Here is a 16,688-nt window from a genome sequence, read left to right as displayed (position 1 = left end):
GAAGGGACCTTGAGAGGTTATCTAGTCCAGTTCCCTGCACTCAGGGCAGGACTAAGTATTAACTAGACCATCCCTGACCAATCTGCTCTTAAAAATCCTCCATGATGGAGATTCCACCACTACCTCCCTAGGCAATTTATTCCAGTGCTTAACCACTCTGACAGTTAGGAAGTTTTTCCCAGTGTCCAACCTAAACCGCCCTTGCTGCAATTTAAGCCCATTGCTTCTTGTCCTATCCTCAGAGGTTAAGAACAACAATTTTTCTCCCTCCTCTTTGTAACAACCTTTTATGTACTTGAAAACTGTTACCATGTCCCCACTCAGTCTTCTCTTCTCCAGACTAAACAAACCCAATTTTTTTCAATCTTCCCTCATAGGTCATGTTTTCTAGAGACTTTTAATCATTTTTGCTGCTCTTCTCTAGACTTTCTCCAATTTGTCCATGACTTTCCTGAAATGTGGTTCTCAGAACTGGACACAATAGTCCAGCTGAGGCCTAATCAGCCCAGAGCAGAGCAGAAGAATTACTTCTCGTGTCTTGCTTACAACACTCCTGCTAATACATCCCAGAATGATGTTTGCTTTTTTTTTTTTTTTGGAAAAGTGTCACACTGGTGACTCATATTTACCTTTTGATCCACTATGACCCCCATAACCCTTTCCGCAGTACTCCTTCTTAGGCAGTCATTTCCCATTTTGTATGTGTGCAACTGATTGTTCCTTCCTAAATGGAGTACTTTGCATTTGTCCTTACTGAACTTCATCCTATTTACTCCAGATCATTTTGAATTTTAATCCTATCTTCCAAAGCACTTGCAACCCCTCCCAGCTTGGTATCATCTGCAAACTTTATAAGTGTACTCTCTATGCCATTATTTAAATCACTGAACCGGACCCAGAACCGATCACTGCAGGACCCCACTAGTGATGCCCTTCCAGCATGACCGTGAACCACTATTACATAAAAATAAAGGTGGGGGGAGGGGAAAGAGAAGGGATGGAACAAATCACGTGATTTGGATTTTTTGAGTTCTAGTCTTCCCACAGCCCACAGCAGACTTCCACTGACTTCACTAGTCTTTGGACTGGGTCCCTTGCTAGTACCAGGATTTTTAATTTTTTAATTTTTTTTTTTTTATTTAGCTATTTAACTTTGTCATTCTTCATATGGAATTTTACAGGTTTTTCACGTTGTGGCTTGAAAGCCAGAGGCGAAAGGAGGTGTAGCTTGATGGAAATGAGTTTTGAGAAGGGATTCAAAGGAGGGGAAGAAAATGAGGCTTATCCTGGCCTATGGGGGCAGCGTGAATAAAAGGTGTGCAGCCATGAGTGGATGCAGGGAAGTATAAAGAGTTAACACAGCATCAACCATGAATGAAAAAATAGCAAAAACAGAGGCATGAAATGGAGGTGAAGGAGACATTGTGCAGAGCCCTCATTAAACTGAACGTGAAGTTAGGCCCTGATTCAGCAAGGTGCTTATGCACTGAAGTCAATGGGAATACTCGTGTCCTTACAATTACACACATGCTTAAAAATACTCCTGAATTGGGGCCTTAGGTGGGTAGCTAGTGGAGAGATTTGAAGTTTGGCAGAGGGCAGGTGGAGATGGGCATGACTGAAGCAGAGGGCAAGGAAGACAATCCTGGCTGCAGCTTTTTTAATGGATTGAACAGAAGACCGGGAGGCAAGAGTTGTCCAGAGATAAGGCACAGACCAGAGCACTGGGGCTCAAGAGGAAAGCATGGGCTTTGGAGACAATGAAAAGACTGAAGCAACAGGATTTGGTTGCAATTTATACGTAAATGCTAAAAATTATATCATCCATAATCACTTCAGAAAGAGGCTTATTTCAAATTGCAACATACAGACATTTTCCTAGAAAAGCCAGACTCAAATACTTTTTCCCATTTAGATATATAGCTGCAAAGCCAACCAGGCCTCACTCTTTTTTTTAATTGATTCTTTTAATTTAATTTTCTATCAATTCAAAGAGCTATAGATTTTAACCTGTGAACTAAGATATCTGGCTCAACATCAAAATTAAAAAAGTAATTTAATTAGCAGAAAAGCATTTGCTAACAGACGGAACTTCTCCTGGCTTATTACCAAAAGCAGTCCTACTGAAATCAAGCTGTATTCAATAGCACTACAGCCAAAAGTGAACACTACTACACACAGTAGCATTTGCAGGGTCAGGCCTTACACATTTGCCTTTGTCTTCCTATGAAATACAGAGTTGTGTAACTACAGGGCCATTGATATGTTCAAAATAATTGAAATTGAGGTTTGAAAGTCTTGATCAGTTTTTAATTCCTATCTAGCTTTGTGTCCTGTCTTCTCCTTATATCCAGTTAATCTGTAATTTTAAATAGCATTAGATGTTAAAGTTTGACATGTAATTAAAATAATGGAGATGTTAAGACACACATTACACAAAAATAATACTGTTCTGCTGTTGCACCTTGTTCTAGACAGGGATAAGTGGGCTAACTTATCCCACTTAGAGAGGTTAGCCCACTTATCCTTGCCTAGAACAAGGTGCAACAGCAGAACAGTATTATTTTTGTGTAATGTGTGTCTTAACATCTCCATTATTTTAATTACATGTCAAACTTTAACATCTAATGCTATTTAAAATTATAGATTAACTGGATATAAGACGACGACAGGACACAAAGCTAGATAGATGGGGATGTTTACGTATAGACTAATTATCTCCATTTGAAGAAAGCATAACTAAAAGCTGGGCAAAAGCATGTGAAAAATGTAGGATCATCTTAGAAAGAAAGTGTGATATTGGTTAATGAATGCTAGCAATAACCCGTGCAAAAATATCTGTGGGGTGTCTCTAATAAAAGTCATCATTCACTGAGGGCGAGATCCTAGCAATTACTCATGTCAAGTAATACCTTACACTATGAGTGGTCTCAGTGACTTCAGTGGAATCACTCATGGAGAAATGAGATATTAAACCAGATCAATTTTATCAGAATTGCCCCTAAAAGACTATCATAGCCTTGAAAACAAAGTAACTTCCACATAAACAGAGTGTGTGACAAACATGGGGCTGCTTTGTAGTAATTTATGAATGCCGTATGTTGACCTGGTTATTGAGATGTTTGCTGTGGGCATGTACTGGTTTAATTTAGTAGGAGGATGTATGGAAAACCAAGCAGGAAGAAAAGATAAGGGTACAGAAAGCTGAAGGGAAGAACTGGAGATGCCAGAACCTGTGGGATAAGAATGGTTGATATACAGGGCACTGTAACCCAGGACCTAGTCTAAGAGTGGGAAAATTGCATGATTCCCCCATGAGACATGTAAAAGCAGGAGGCCTGACACAGCAGGAGGTGGATCAGAGAGGTCACAAAGGGAGTAGAGGTGGAGCTAGCCCTGTAACTAGCACAGGCTGCGCCTTATAAATACCAGGGGCAAAACCATGTCAACACACTCTTTTGAAAATTTAATTTTAAAGCACTGGAAATGCCCATTGGTATAAACTCCCGATAAAAAAAAAATCCAAGGAAAACCTTCCTTCCCACCCCCAATATATTTGGCTTCCTCCTGGTCTTTTTTTTTTTTTGGCAACACATTAATGCTAATAAGACACAATAAGTGGTGACAGCTGAGGACAAGTATAGGTTGTGTATTTTTACCATATAATATTATTTCAGATGATCTAGAATTTATGTTTTATCATCAGGAGCATCCTGGATAACAAAGGTGCTTGCAAATGGCAGTGGTGTTTGATGGCTCTCTAGTGGCATATTCCAAAGAAGGGAAAACGTGTAAAATTACACACAGCTGTAAAAGTTGTGCGTTATAAACCATTTTATGTGGTATTAAGCTGTGAATGTTGAACAGCTTGACTGGAATAATTCTGTGTAACCGACTTCACATAAGTGAACTTTCAAAGTATGCCATAATTATATTAGGGCACCTTTAACATAAATATTTTAAAAGCTGATGTATGTTTTAAAGTTTAAATGATTAAAATAAAATTCCCCCTGTCAAATCCAGACAGACTTCATTGCCTTTAATAATTTGCAACCAGATGTGACAGCAAAATTTATTTTTTTATAAAAATACACACAAAGATTACATCAAAGGGTTTTTGTTGCAATTAATTTGAACAGCAAAAGGATTATCTTAACATTTACTTTACAGAACTGGTTGGATACCATCAATGCGGAAAGATCATATTCTAAAGTGCTGCCGGAGATAACTTACAGCTGAACAAGAAAGCACCGCCAAAAGCACAGAAATGCCTGTGTTTTACAGGAATGCTGTACTCACAACTGACACAAAGTATGTTTGCAGTGTTGTTGCAGCCATGCTGGTCCCAGGATACAAGAGAAACATGACAGGTGAGGTATTATCTTCTACTGGACCAATTTCTGCTGGTGGAAGGGACGAGCTTCCACAGTCTCAGATTCAGGCCAGAATTCTGCTCCCTGGATTTCACCTCTGATATTCTGTTCTATATGACTTCTAATATAGGCAATAAGAGGAGAGCAGCACGCTAAGATCTGATGCACAGCCCAAAGAATAGAATTTTGCCATAACAAGCATCCTAACATTACAGAGGGAAATGAAGCATAAATGTGGACATACAGATACAAATGAACAGTTGTTCGTGCACACACAATAACAAATCAGTGAAAAATGGCTGATATCCATCACCATATCACTAATGAAGACCAGGTCAAGTCTTGATGTTCTCACAGCTAAGAGGTGGGAAACTTAAAATTGTTCTTAGGAAGGTGTCTGAAACATTAGCCTCTACAAATGAACTTTACAAAGTAAACACTTGATTTTGGTATTACTTTAGGCTAAGTTAAAAACTAATAGACAGGTAGAATCATAGAATAGTAGGACTGGGAGGGACTTCAAAAGATCATCTAGTCCAGCACCCGAGGTAGTTACTGGAGAAGAAAACATATTGCAGGAAAAAATTAAACCATGATGGCACTGCCATCTTTTTGTGTGACAGCAGAACCCCTTATTCCTCAGCAGCAGAGCTAGTCAGAAACTGGGTTTTGGTTACCTTGTGGACAATTTTGATTTTTCAGGGAAAAACTGAATACCAAAAATGTTAATCCGAAGACTTTTGGCTCAAATCCAAAAATTCAAGTTGGAAATTTGCACCTGTGCCTCATGGGAGTTGTAGTTCATATGCCTCATGTCCCCATTCTTCTCTGTGGGCCAGGCTCCCTGGCTGGACTACATCTCCCATGACCCAGCTCCTACTGACGTTCAATGAGACTTAGACTCCTATATAACTGTCACTTTTGAAAATGGGAATCTAAGTCAATCAGGCAAGTAAATTCCTTAATTTTACAGGAAAACTAGGAGCATCCCATTATACCTAATAATGCAAATACTTGAACCAGGATTTTAAAATAAATTGAATTGAATTCTACATGCAACTCTTACATAAAAACGTCCATATTCGGTCAGACCAAAGGTCCATCTAGCCCAGTATTCTGTTTTCTGACAGTGGCCAATGCCAGCTGTCCCAGAGGGCATGAACAGAACAGGTAATCATCAAGTGACCCATCCCGTCGCCCATTCACAGCTTCAACTCTTCATAGATTTAGTCAGCAGATACAACATATTTTAATTTAAAAAATGCAGACCATAGCCCATTTTCATTTTCATTTCATGTTCTTTTCAATAAACCACTATGCTGGCATCACATAAATATTTATCAAACTCTACAACTCATCAAACTGTGATATAAATGATAGTATCCTTCAACTTGCATACACATTACTTACGAAACTCTTTTTAGAAGATAGCAGTGAGATGCAAACAGTCTGAAGCCATAAATGTATTCCTTTGCCAGAGAGAGACAACATGGGCATGCTTATTTTGTTGTAAACTATATTTCCTGGTGTTTCATGTTTCCACTGGAAATAAATTTAATCCATGATTAAGGTTTTCCAGAAGTGACTGGCTTCTTCTTTGGACTCTGTTTGTCGGGGTATTTCCATCACTCTTTAGGTAAAATTAAAGGCTTCACAACTGTGCATCAAATTGCTGCACTAGTGACAGTGAATCACTACATGTAATTTGCAATCATTTGAAATCCCATCTCCATTTAACGGCATCCATAATTTTTTTTTTGTCATTTAGGAAAGAGAAATATTTCTTAAAGGTAAAGGCTTGGCTTTGTTGGTCTAAAGTTTCAGGACTTAAAAACAAAATAAAAAAAAAACACACACACACAAAAAAAACAACCCCCGCCCCCCCCCAAAAAACCCCCAAACCCTACAGACCACAGTTAAAACCCTGACAGGGTCAATTCAGTCTTTCATTCTTCTGAAGCAGAAAAATGTAGAGCCAAATAGTTTATTGGGGGTAGAGAGAGTGACTGAGGCTCCTAAGTGACCTTGAAAATAGGATTTAGGTTCCTAAGTGAATTTGCAGCTTTAGAAAATTTTATCTCTGCTTTGTATGGATATTAAAGATCTCATAGGATTTTTAATAACATTAGAGTTTTACCCGTATCTATGTACAGCTGTGACTTCAATGGGACCTTAGCACATGCTTCAGTGCTTCCCTAAACAGGGCCCATAAACTGTGCTTCAGTTTCCTCATCTGTAACAACGGAGATGATCACGCTTTCCATATCACGGGGGGCATTAGGGGGCTACATTAATTGATGCATATAAAGCATACTGAGATCACAGTACCAGAAGGCACTATTTGTCTCCAGTCTCTCTGTTTGTTAGGAAATCATTTCATTCTGTTTCTACCATAGCTAATTCCTTGGACCAAGCTGAGGTAAATATAGGACCCTTCCTAGTGCAAGGCTGTTACTAAGGGCACCAAGGCAAACTGTTGTGAGCATAGGCCAGAATGAAAGGCAGAGCTTGAGTTAAAATTGGTGTTTCATTGTACCACCGAAACACGAAAAGAGTGAGGCTCTACGGCCTGGTCTACATTGGTGGGAGGGGGGAAATCGATCTAAGTTATGTAACTTCAGCTACGTGAATAATGTACCTGAAGTCAACATACTTAGATCTACTCACTGCAGTGTCTTCACTGCAGTAAATCAATGGCTGACGCTCCCCCATCGACTCCACCTGCACCTCTTGCCCTGGTGGAGTACCGGAGTTGGCAGGAGAGCACTCGGCAGTCGATTTATCGCGTCTATGCACCAGCAGCATTCCAAGGTTAGGACACGAGTGTAACATAGCATTACACACACACACCCCTCCATAGCATAGAAGCTAGTTTACAGAGGGTATAAATTCTAGGCACGCCTAATAAAACTAGAGAGAGGGACACACGAAGCCACTTCAAAAGGCAGTGCTGGTTGAGGAAAAAGAAGAAGAACACCAAACTCCGTCACAGCCAGGATCACATCCGGTGTCCACTACTGAGGGCTTTTAATGGCAAACTACCAGCCTATAAACAAGCTAATAGAAACAAGGAAGCATAAAGAATAGGCGAAGAAATGAAGATGATTTGGAATTGTACACATAGAAAGGAAGTAAACTAGCTCTCTAGTTAGCATATAGGGATGAACACACTCTCCATAAAATCATAGGATTAAAGGGACCGCAAAGGTCATCCAGTCTAACCCCTGCCAAGGCACAGGATTTGTTGTATCTAAACCATCCAAGACAGATACTATCCAGCCTCCTTTTGAAAACCTCCAGTGAAGAAGCTTCCACGACCTCCCGAGGCAGTCTGATCCATTGTCCTACTGTTCTCACCGTTAGGAAGTTTTTCCTGAGATTTAATCTAAATCTGCTATGCTGTAGTTCAAATCCATTGCTTCTGTCCTGCCCTCTGTGACAAAAGAGAACAACTTTTCTCCATCCTTTTATGGCAGCCTTTCAAGTATCTGAAGAATGCTATCATATCCCCCCTTAATCTCTTCTTTTCCAAACTAAACACACCGAGTTCCTTCAGCCTTTGCTCATATGGCTTGCATTCCATCCCTTTGATCATCTTTGTAATTCACCTCTGGATCCTTTCCAGTTTCTCTACATCCTTGCTATACATTGGTGACCAAAACTGGACACAGTACTCCAGCAGAGGCATAACTAGTGCTGAATAAAGTGGTACTATCACCTCCCTAGACTTGTATGCTGTGCCTCTGTTAAAGCAACCTAAATTTGCATTTGCTTTTTTTGCAACAATATCACATTGCTGACTCATGTTAAGGTTTTGATCTGCTACAACAGATCTTTCTCTTCTCAGCAGTGCTGCTGCTAAGACAATTTTCCTCCATTCCATATTTGTTCATTTGGTTTTTCTTCCCTATGTGTCACACCTTATATTTGCCTTTACTGAATTTCATTTTGTTGTCTATAGCCCAATTCTCCCCTCTGAATTTTAGCTCTATCCTCCAAAGTATTGGCAACCCCTTCTACCTCTGCCTTTGTATAATCTGAAAACTTGATCGGTATGCTCTCTCTACCTATATCCAGTTATGGAGGTACAGGTATAGAATTGCATCCATAACATGCAATTCTTCCACATGTAGCCAACAAGATTAGGAGATAAAATAACTGGATGTTTTCTGCCAACACCCTTACACTATAGGAGAGATTACATTAAATTTTGAGATTTTTATCGACTCCACCTACCTGTAGAGGAAAATAAACCCATTTGCTGGGTTGGCACAGAGTGAAGTTGAAAAAAAGCTGAAGTTTGGCAGGGGAAGTGGGAGGGACATGGATATAGGGAGGAGGGCATCAGTGGAGTTTAATTATGTGAACTTCACCTATTTAGTAGCCAGAGGCACAGCCACAGTTTTCTGCTACAAATTTGACTCACGAAATTCTGAGGTGCTGAATTCTATAATTCATCAACTAGTACCCACAGAGATGTCCATCACACAGGCCAGAGAGAAGAGTTCTGGGATGAAATCCTGATCCCAGTAAACTTCCACTGATTTCAGCAGGGCCAGAATTTCACCATGTAAACTCAGATGTAGCTTTGATAGCACATGGAGTGATATAGACAAGAGGGAGTAGAGCTGGAATTACGCCCATTTACACAAAGACTGAATTTGGCATCTTCTTCTCATTAAGGCAGTAGCCAAAAATACTGATTTTTTTTTTGTAATTCTCACTTTTGCTTTCCTTCACAAGTGTCACAAGAAAGACAATGGATAAGTCAATAGAGCAGGTCAGTTTAAAAAGTGACAAATAAAGTGCATGAAAAGTAAATAAGCAGCAATCTCCTTGTAAATTAATTAAATCTGTGATTTCAGTTCTTCATTACACCTAGAAAGCCAATTCATCATTCAACAGCATTTAAACTTTCACTGGCCCAACAGCAAAGCTCAACAGATTTCACCCATTTGGCAAACAGATCAGATTTTGCACTCAGATTACAAGGGTACAAAATAACACCCAAAGTATCAAAACTTGTTGTCTACATATCCTCGATCACAACTGTAGTCACCTTTCCGGGTGGCAAAAAGCACCCGATTTCTTCAATCACTTGAAGAATTTTTTGAAGTATCAATATTCAGTGTAATCACAAGGACAACTGAAGGAAGGTTATTTTTTAAATGCTTTGCTGTTAGGTAATCTTTCAAAACAGTCGAATGAAATACTGCTAAGGGGCTTGTTTGATTACCATTTTTAAATATGTTTCAAATGTGAAAGAAGAATGTATTTATTCCTATATTTATTTATTTTTCAAATGATCTATCCCAAAGATTGATTATTTTAGGCTTCAATTCAGGAAAGCATGTAAACACACACTTAATTTGAAGTAGATAGTTAAGTCCCATTGAAGTCAAGCACATGGTTAATTAAGTATGCACTGTATTCTGCTGCTCTGGGGCCATAATCCATTGTAGGCAATCAAATCTTTCAAACTAGTTGGAGCATAGGTTAAAAATCTGGATAATCTAGTTAAAGTCTTCAATGAACCCCCAGTTTTTCAGAATTTCACCAGGTAACTTCCATTGCCTTTAGCTCGCTTTATTTTGTTTAATCCTAAATATGACGATTTGGGGACTCTTGTCTATGCAGAGAGTATGAATTCTGTTTGATATCGGAGGTTTTTTATAAGTATCTGCACCAGGCTGCAAACCCCATTCTGAATGTGGGGCTTGCTGCCTTCTCTCTTGCTCTTTTAACTCCATATTGATCTGAAATTTCAAGGGACAGTGGCAAAGAGATAATAACAGAGGGCTGTTGAGCCTTGATGGTCTTCTATTCAAACAGATTTCAGAGGCATAGCCATGTTAGTCTGTATCAGTAAAAACAGTGAGGAGTCCTTGTGGCACCACAGAGACCAACAAATTGCTGTACATTTATACCTGCTTATTGTATTTTCCACTCCATGCATCTGATGAAGTGGGTTATATCCCACAGAAAGCTTATGCTCAAATAAATTTCTTAGTTTCAAAGGTGCCACAAGGACTCCTCGTTGTTTTTATTCAAACAGAAACACCCTTGGACAAAGAGTTAGCTGCTACCCAGAAGAATCAGTCTGCCCAGGTGGGAATCAGATCACCTGGTGAGGGACTTTGATCAGGTTAAACAGCGGGGTCACTTGACAAAGGGGATGAAAAGTTATAAAAGATATGGTGTCTCAACAGTCATTTTGAGACGAGAACACAAGCAGAGGAAGCTTGGGAAGGAGTATGGAAGGAACCTCACAGCAGAGGTCAGAGAGATTCCTCTCTAGAATGGTAAGGAAATTGAGATGGGGGAATGCATACAGGTGTGGTTATTTTGTCTAGATCAGTATATTTCTTGAGCTATCCAAGTAAAGAGAAATTGTGTTTAGAATCCTGTGCAAAGCAGGTCTACATGTCTGTTAGCTTTTACTGTCACCTGCCCCTGAAGAGGTGAACTATATACTGAGAGCACCTACACAGCTGGAGTTCTGAGAGAAGGTGTGTATAACCTAAGGGGAAGTCTGAGAGGTGATCACGAGTCTCAGGAATAATGCAGTTAGACCACGGGATCTGCTATCAGGAGAGAGTGCTAGACAGAGGATCTGCACCCCAAGAGTGTGCAGAGACATCCCAGCCAGGGGCAGTGTCTGGACTCTGTTCAGAGTCATCAGAGTTAAAGCACATGGGGCCCTGTGAGGTGGGGGCCTAACATAAATCTGCCAATCTAAAATTGTGTTTCTACATCTATAATCATTTACTTAAATCAACGTAGCCCAAGCACCTACAGCTCCCATTATCTTCAGTTGGGGAGCTCAGCCCTTATAGAGAGACCCCTTTTAATGACAGCCCTGAATATTGCTTCAGGCACCCACGTTGGCAATTTTTGGCCATATGGCTATAAATACATCGTTTGTGCCCAACTGCAGTATATAGACTGTAGCTCAAATAGGTTTGAGATGTTTTCAATGCTTTTATTTCATATTAGACCCCCATCTGTTTTTCATAACGTTCACTTTAGAATTTTGATATTTGATTGAACAGTTTGAATTAGCCAAAACATACATTTTTAATCTAATGCTTTAATACCACATTCAAAATTAAAAGCTTCAGAAAAACACATGGTCTGCTTAAACCACAGCAAACCCAATACATTTAATGTAATTTCTTAAGATGCAAACTAATGTTTTCTAATTTCCACACTTAATCTACTATCACAGCTGCACCATTACTGCCAACAGCTATTAGATACTTAAACAGCCAGTTCCTAAACTGTGTTTTACTACACAGCTTCTCCTGCTTGATGTTTATGTTTTATAATGCTGATGGCTTTGCAGTTAAAATCTTTAAAAAACAAACTTCTTAATCAGCGTTCAAATATTGTTTTCCAATGTGCATGTTTGAAATTTTATTCTTATGAAGAGAATCAATATTACAACAAACTGAATTGTGCATTATCTCAAAGCATATGATACAGCGTGACATATTGTTTCAAACTGCTGAATGTGAATGAAAAACAGCATGCCAGCATTATGAGTAATACCACAAAAACAGGAATTCTTTCATCCCCAAACCTATTTCACACTCCTCATTTACTTTATTGGGTTCAACCTTTAGTCAAGGTCAAGAGTGCAGTGACAGTCCGCAACAGTGACGTGAGTAATTTATAGTTATCAACAGATAATACAGTAGCTGTAATGGAATCCCCACATTGCTTTTCAGTGGAACTGTATGGTGACTGCAAAGTAATGTCTATTATTTCACACCCATCGCGTGATGGATATATCCAGTCTACCAAAGTTCCTCCTATACCTTGGTGGGTCCTGCGCTTATTGGCGAATTTGCTTGTCTCACAGATTCACCATGTGGGTTGGGAAACAGCCCAGAGACCTTCCCCTCTGGTAGAAGCCACAGTCCAGGTCAGTTCCTCCTGTGTTGGGAGTTGGGAGGTTTGGGGGGAACCCAGGCCCGCACTCTACTCCAGGTTCTGGATCGCAGTTGTCTAGAGTGCTTCCTGGTACAGTTACGTGACAGCTACAAGTCCCTGGGCTACTTCCCCATGGCATCCTCCCAACACCTACTTTGCCCTCACCACTGGACCTTCCTCCTGATGTCTGATAATGCTTGTACTTCTTAGTCCTCCAGCAGTACACCTACTCACTCTCAGCTTCTTGAACGCCTCTTGCTCTCAGTTCCTTGCACGCACTTCCTCTCCCCGGCTCCCTTTGGCCTGACTGGAGTGAGCCCTTTTATAGCATCAGAGGGTCCTTAATTAGAGTCAGGTGCTTAACGGTCTCACCTGACTCTTAGCAGGTTAATTGGAGTCTGGTGTTCTCATTAGCCTGGAGCAGCCCCTGCTCTGGTCACTCAGGGAACAGAAAACTGCTTATCCAGTGGCCAGTATATCTCCCTTCTACTACTCTGCTGTTCCCAGCTGGCCTGGGTCTATCACACAAAGTAATAAACTCTTCTTATATCTATGCCTGAAACATTTATATTTATAACTTTATCTTGCCTATTATGAAGAACTGAACTTATGCTACATTATGAAGCGAAATAATTATCCATATGCTTTACTTTTGTAAAAACTTCTATGAAGGTTAAAGTAAATAAAATAAATTAAGTAATCTAAACTTACCGGTTTCTTCATCTATGCTAAATCTTCCAAGGCCACTGCCATCCCTGATGGAATACTGGATCTCCCCATCCCTTCCAGAGTCTTCATCTTGAGCTATCACTTGCAATACACTTGTTCCAGTGCGGGAGTTTTCCTTTACAGTTCCAATGACTGCAAAGTCAGGAAAATAAGGAGTGTAGAGATTTTCATTAACATCCACCACTTCAACCTCGACAAAAGAAACGGAAGAGAGGGAAACTGGACGTCCTTTGTCTTTTGCACGCACAGTCAAGTTATAGAACTGTTGTTTCTCGTAATCGAGTTCTTTGTTCAAGCGGATAGTGCCACTAGCTTTGTCTATTTCAAATCGTCCATTGTAATCATTCACCAAAGAGTAGCGCACTTGACCTCCCAAACCAAGATCTGGGTCGTGAGTTTCTAGCCAAGCTATTACAGTGCCAACTGGCAGATCTTCAAGGACCTTCACACTGTAGCTAGATGGAATGAAAGCTGGAGAACAATCATTCACATCATCCAAAAAAAACCTTCAGAGAAACAACAGAAAATTGCTGATGGCCAATCTCAGCTTTGTCCCTGGCCTCTATCTTTAGTGTATAGTTTGCTTTCGATTCTCTGTCTAGTTGGTCAGAAACATACACTACTCCAGTAGAACTATTGATGGCAAACTGCTGTGTGTCTGTCAATACTGAGTAAATCACTTCACCGCTAGAGCCCAGATCTTTATCTCTAGCTTCCACTTGGATCATTTCTGTACCAATACTCAAGCTTTCTAAAATATTAACTGAGTAACTATCCTGTAAAAAAACAGGACTGTTATCATTTGCATCCTCTATAGTTACAGTCAATAGTCTCCATGTAGATTTCTGGGGATTACCTAAATCATAAATTGTAATGTTAAGGAGATACAGCTCTGTTTTCTCTCGGTCCATGGGCATAAGAACTTTAAGAAGTCCTGTTTCCATGTCAATGTTAAAGCAACTATCTGTATTTCCATCAGAAATTGTATAGACAACCTTCCCATTAAATCCAGAGTCCGCATCATAGGCTTTTATTTTCAGGATGCTAGCACCAACTGGAAGGTCCTCTCTAACCACTACATCAGAGGGAAAGGATTTATCAAAGTGTGGAGCTTGCCTGTTAATCGAATAAAAATCAAGGAAGCCATCTTCCAAATTCAGCTTCACATTTGCTTTTGCCTTCTTGAGCAATTTCTCTGCCAGCTTCTGAGCAACTCTAGTTTCTCTACAGCTAAAGGTCTTTGAAGACACTTTCCCATGTACTATTGAAATGTTAACGAACATGGCATCAGCAAAATTCTCTCCATCTGTAGCTGTGATCTTAAGGCCGAAATTGGTGTTCTTTATGCCAGAATTAACAAGAGACTTTTTAAGTTGCAGCACACCGGAGTCAGGATTTAAATAAAAAATTCCAAGCTCATTTCCAGAGATAATTTTGTATTTCACTAGTTCTAGCTCATCTATATCTATGGCAGATATAGCAGTGATGTGACCACCTATGGGAAAGTCAGATGAAATCACTCCCTGACAAGCCACTTTCTCAAACAACGGCTTGTTATCATTGACATTGCCTATATATATAGTGACATTAACCTCGCTTTCATGACGGTACGGCGAACCCCAATCAGAGGCTCTGACAATGAACCTGTAGCTCTCTGGAGAAGACTCAAAATCCAGTTCTTCAGAGGTGCTAATAACACCAGTAAACTGGTTTATCGAAAAGGGCAGTGAATTCAGACTGGCAATGCTGTATGTTATATATCCGTTTTCTCCCCTGTCCTTGTCAAATGCGGAAACTGACAAAACGCTGGTTCCTACAGGAACACTTTCATTGACAAAGGAGCTGTACGAAGGCTGTGTGAACTCTGGAGTGTGATCATTCGCATCTTCTAACCTGACAATAACTTGTGCTTTTAAATCACCACCTTTGTTTACTACTTCTAACTCATAGAGTTCCTTCTCAATGATTTTCAAAGAGTGAGAGGTGATAATAAGACCTGTCGTGGGATTAATCTTAAAATATTCAGCATCTTGATTAGGAGATATTATATATTCCACATCCTGTGGTTCAGGCACCAACTTAACTATAACTACCACTACTCCTGGAGGGGAAAATTCACTGATTGACACATCATAAACTTCCTTTTCAAACTTTACTGGGACACTTTCTCTCTTGGGACTAGCGATGTGGACCAGTTTGACTGCAGAAAACTTCTGAGGAGACCCTTTGTCCTTTGCTTGGAGAGTAAGATTGTAACCATAGGGGAAGTTGTCCCAGTCAATGGGTTTTCTCTCTTTGATTTTGTACTCATTAATCCATTTTCCCTCCTTAGCCAGAAAGAACTGTTCTAAGGGATCTCCAGCTACGATGGAAACAGATTCAATCTCTCCATTAGCTCCTTCATCTAGGTCATCAATGTTAATAACAGCATACGTAGGCTCCTTGTCTAATGGAAAGGGTATGTGGGTTACCACACTTATGGTTGGGGCGTGTTCGTTTATACGTTCAATATGAACATAAAGTTTGGCAGTGCTGCTTACTCCATTGTTTCCATAAAGTTTCATCCCACGATCCACAGCCAGAACTTCAAGGTCATATCTGTTTTTCTCATCACAGTTTAACCGGCCACTTAAAGAGATAACTCCGCTAGTTGGGTGAACTGAAAAGAGATCAACTTTGTTTTTGAAGTAGTAATAGAATTCGCCATTGGACCCAATATCTGCATCTGTGGCTGTCACCTGTGCAATACTAGTCCTTAAAGGAGTGCTTTCTGCTATCGTTACAGAGTAAGTGGTTGGTGAAAACAAAGGTCTTAGATCATTCATATCCAAAACCTGGATATTCACTTTTGTCCATGCTTCTAAGTCCTCTCCTCTGACAGACCCTTTTACTACCAATAAATAGTTATCTTGGATTTCTCTGTTTAATATAGCAGAATTCCCACCTTTAGTTCTTATTCTGAGAAAGCAGAAGTCAGCAATTATGACTTCTTCTGCTTTGAAAAAGCCTTCATCATCGCCAGACACTATCTTGTACTTGATATCCCATGAAAGATCTTCCAGTGTAATACCCATTCTACTTGGACTGTTGACATAGGTCCTGGCTGCAGAGTTCTCGTACACTGTAGCATTGTAAATGGAATGCGTAAAGTGAAAGCCGAGTGGTATTGTCCCTTGAAGCCCCTGGCAAACACAGGCCAAAAGCTTGACAAGCAGGATGGTGAGGCAAGACAATGGGGGTCTTGTGCCTGACCAGCAGCCCATATTCATCTCCATCACATCATTCTTTCATCCTAAGACAAAAGAAGAGAAAAGAATAATTAATCATAATTAATAATGGGGAGAGGAGAAATCTTCACTGAAAAATGTCATTATTTAAAAAAAAATGTTCAGAAATTGCATTATTAAGAAGTAATACATTCAATGGTGGCAGTCACTGCCGAGTAAATGTGGTAGAACTGAAGTAGATAACGTCAGTCTAATAGTGATTCTGTGATATATTATACTTTGGGAGGACTTGCTACTGTATCAACATATAGGACTATATGTTACTGGATTATAAAAAATAGGAAATCACCAATCCCAAGCACCATCACCCCAATCAAAAATAATAATCACTGTGACAAACAAAAAGAAACACCCACAAAACCCC

The 16,688-nt window shown here is 39.9% G+C and overlaps 1 protein-coding gene across 1 annotated transcript in view; it reads right to left on the bottom strand.

Annotated features, from left to right (window-relative positions):
* Positions 1-16,688, bottom strand: part of FAT3 (FAT atypical cadherin 3) — a 485,653-nt gene that overhangs the window by 442,020 nt on the left and 26,945 nt on the right. The window contains 2 exon segments of the mRNA XM_030559193.1: positions 13,020-13,539; positions 13,541-16,329. Coding sequence (XP_030415053.1) covers positions 13,020-13,539; positions 13,541-16,312 — 3,292 coding nt within the window. The 5' untranslated portion in view covers positions 16,313-16,329.

The sequence above is a fragment of the Gopherus evgoodei genome, chromosome 1 (genome assembly GCF_007399415.2).
Source record: "Gopherus evgoodei ecotype Sinaloan lineage chromosome 1, rGopEvg1_v1.p, whole genome shotgun sequence".
Classification (NCBI taxonomy): Eukaryota; Metazoa; Chordata; order Testudines; family Testudinidae; genus Gopherus; species Gopherus evgoodei.
This window is presented reverse-complemented; position numbering and strand designations above follow the sequence as displayed.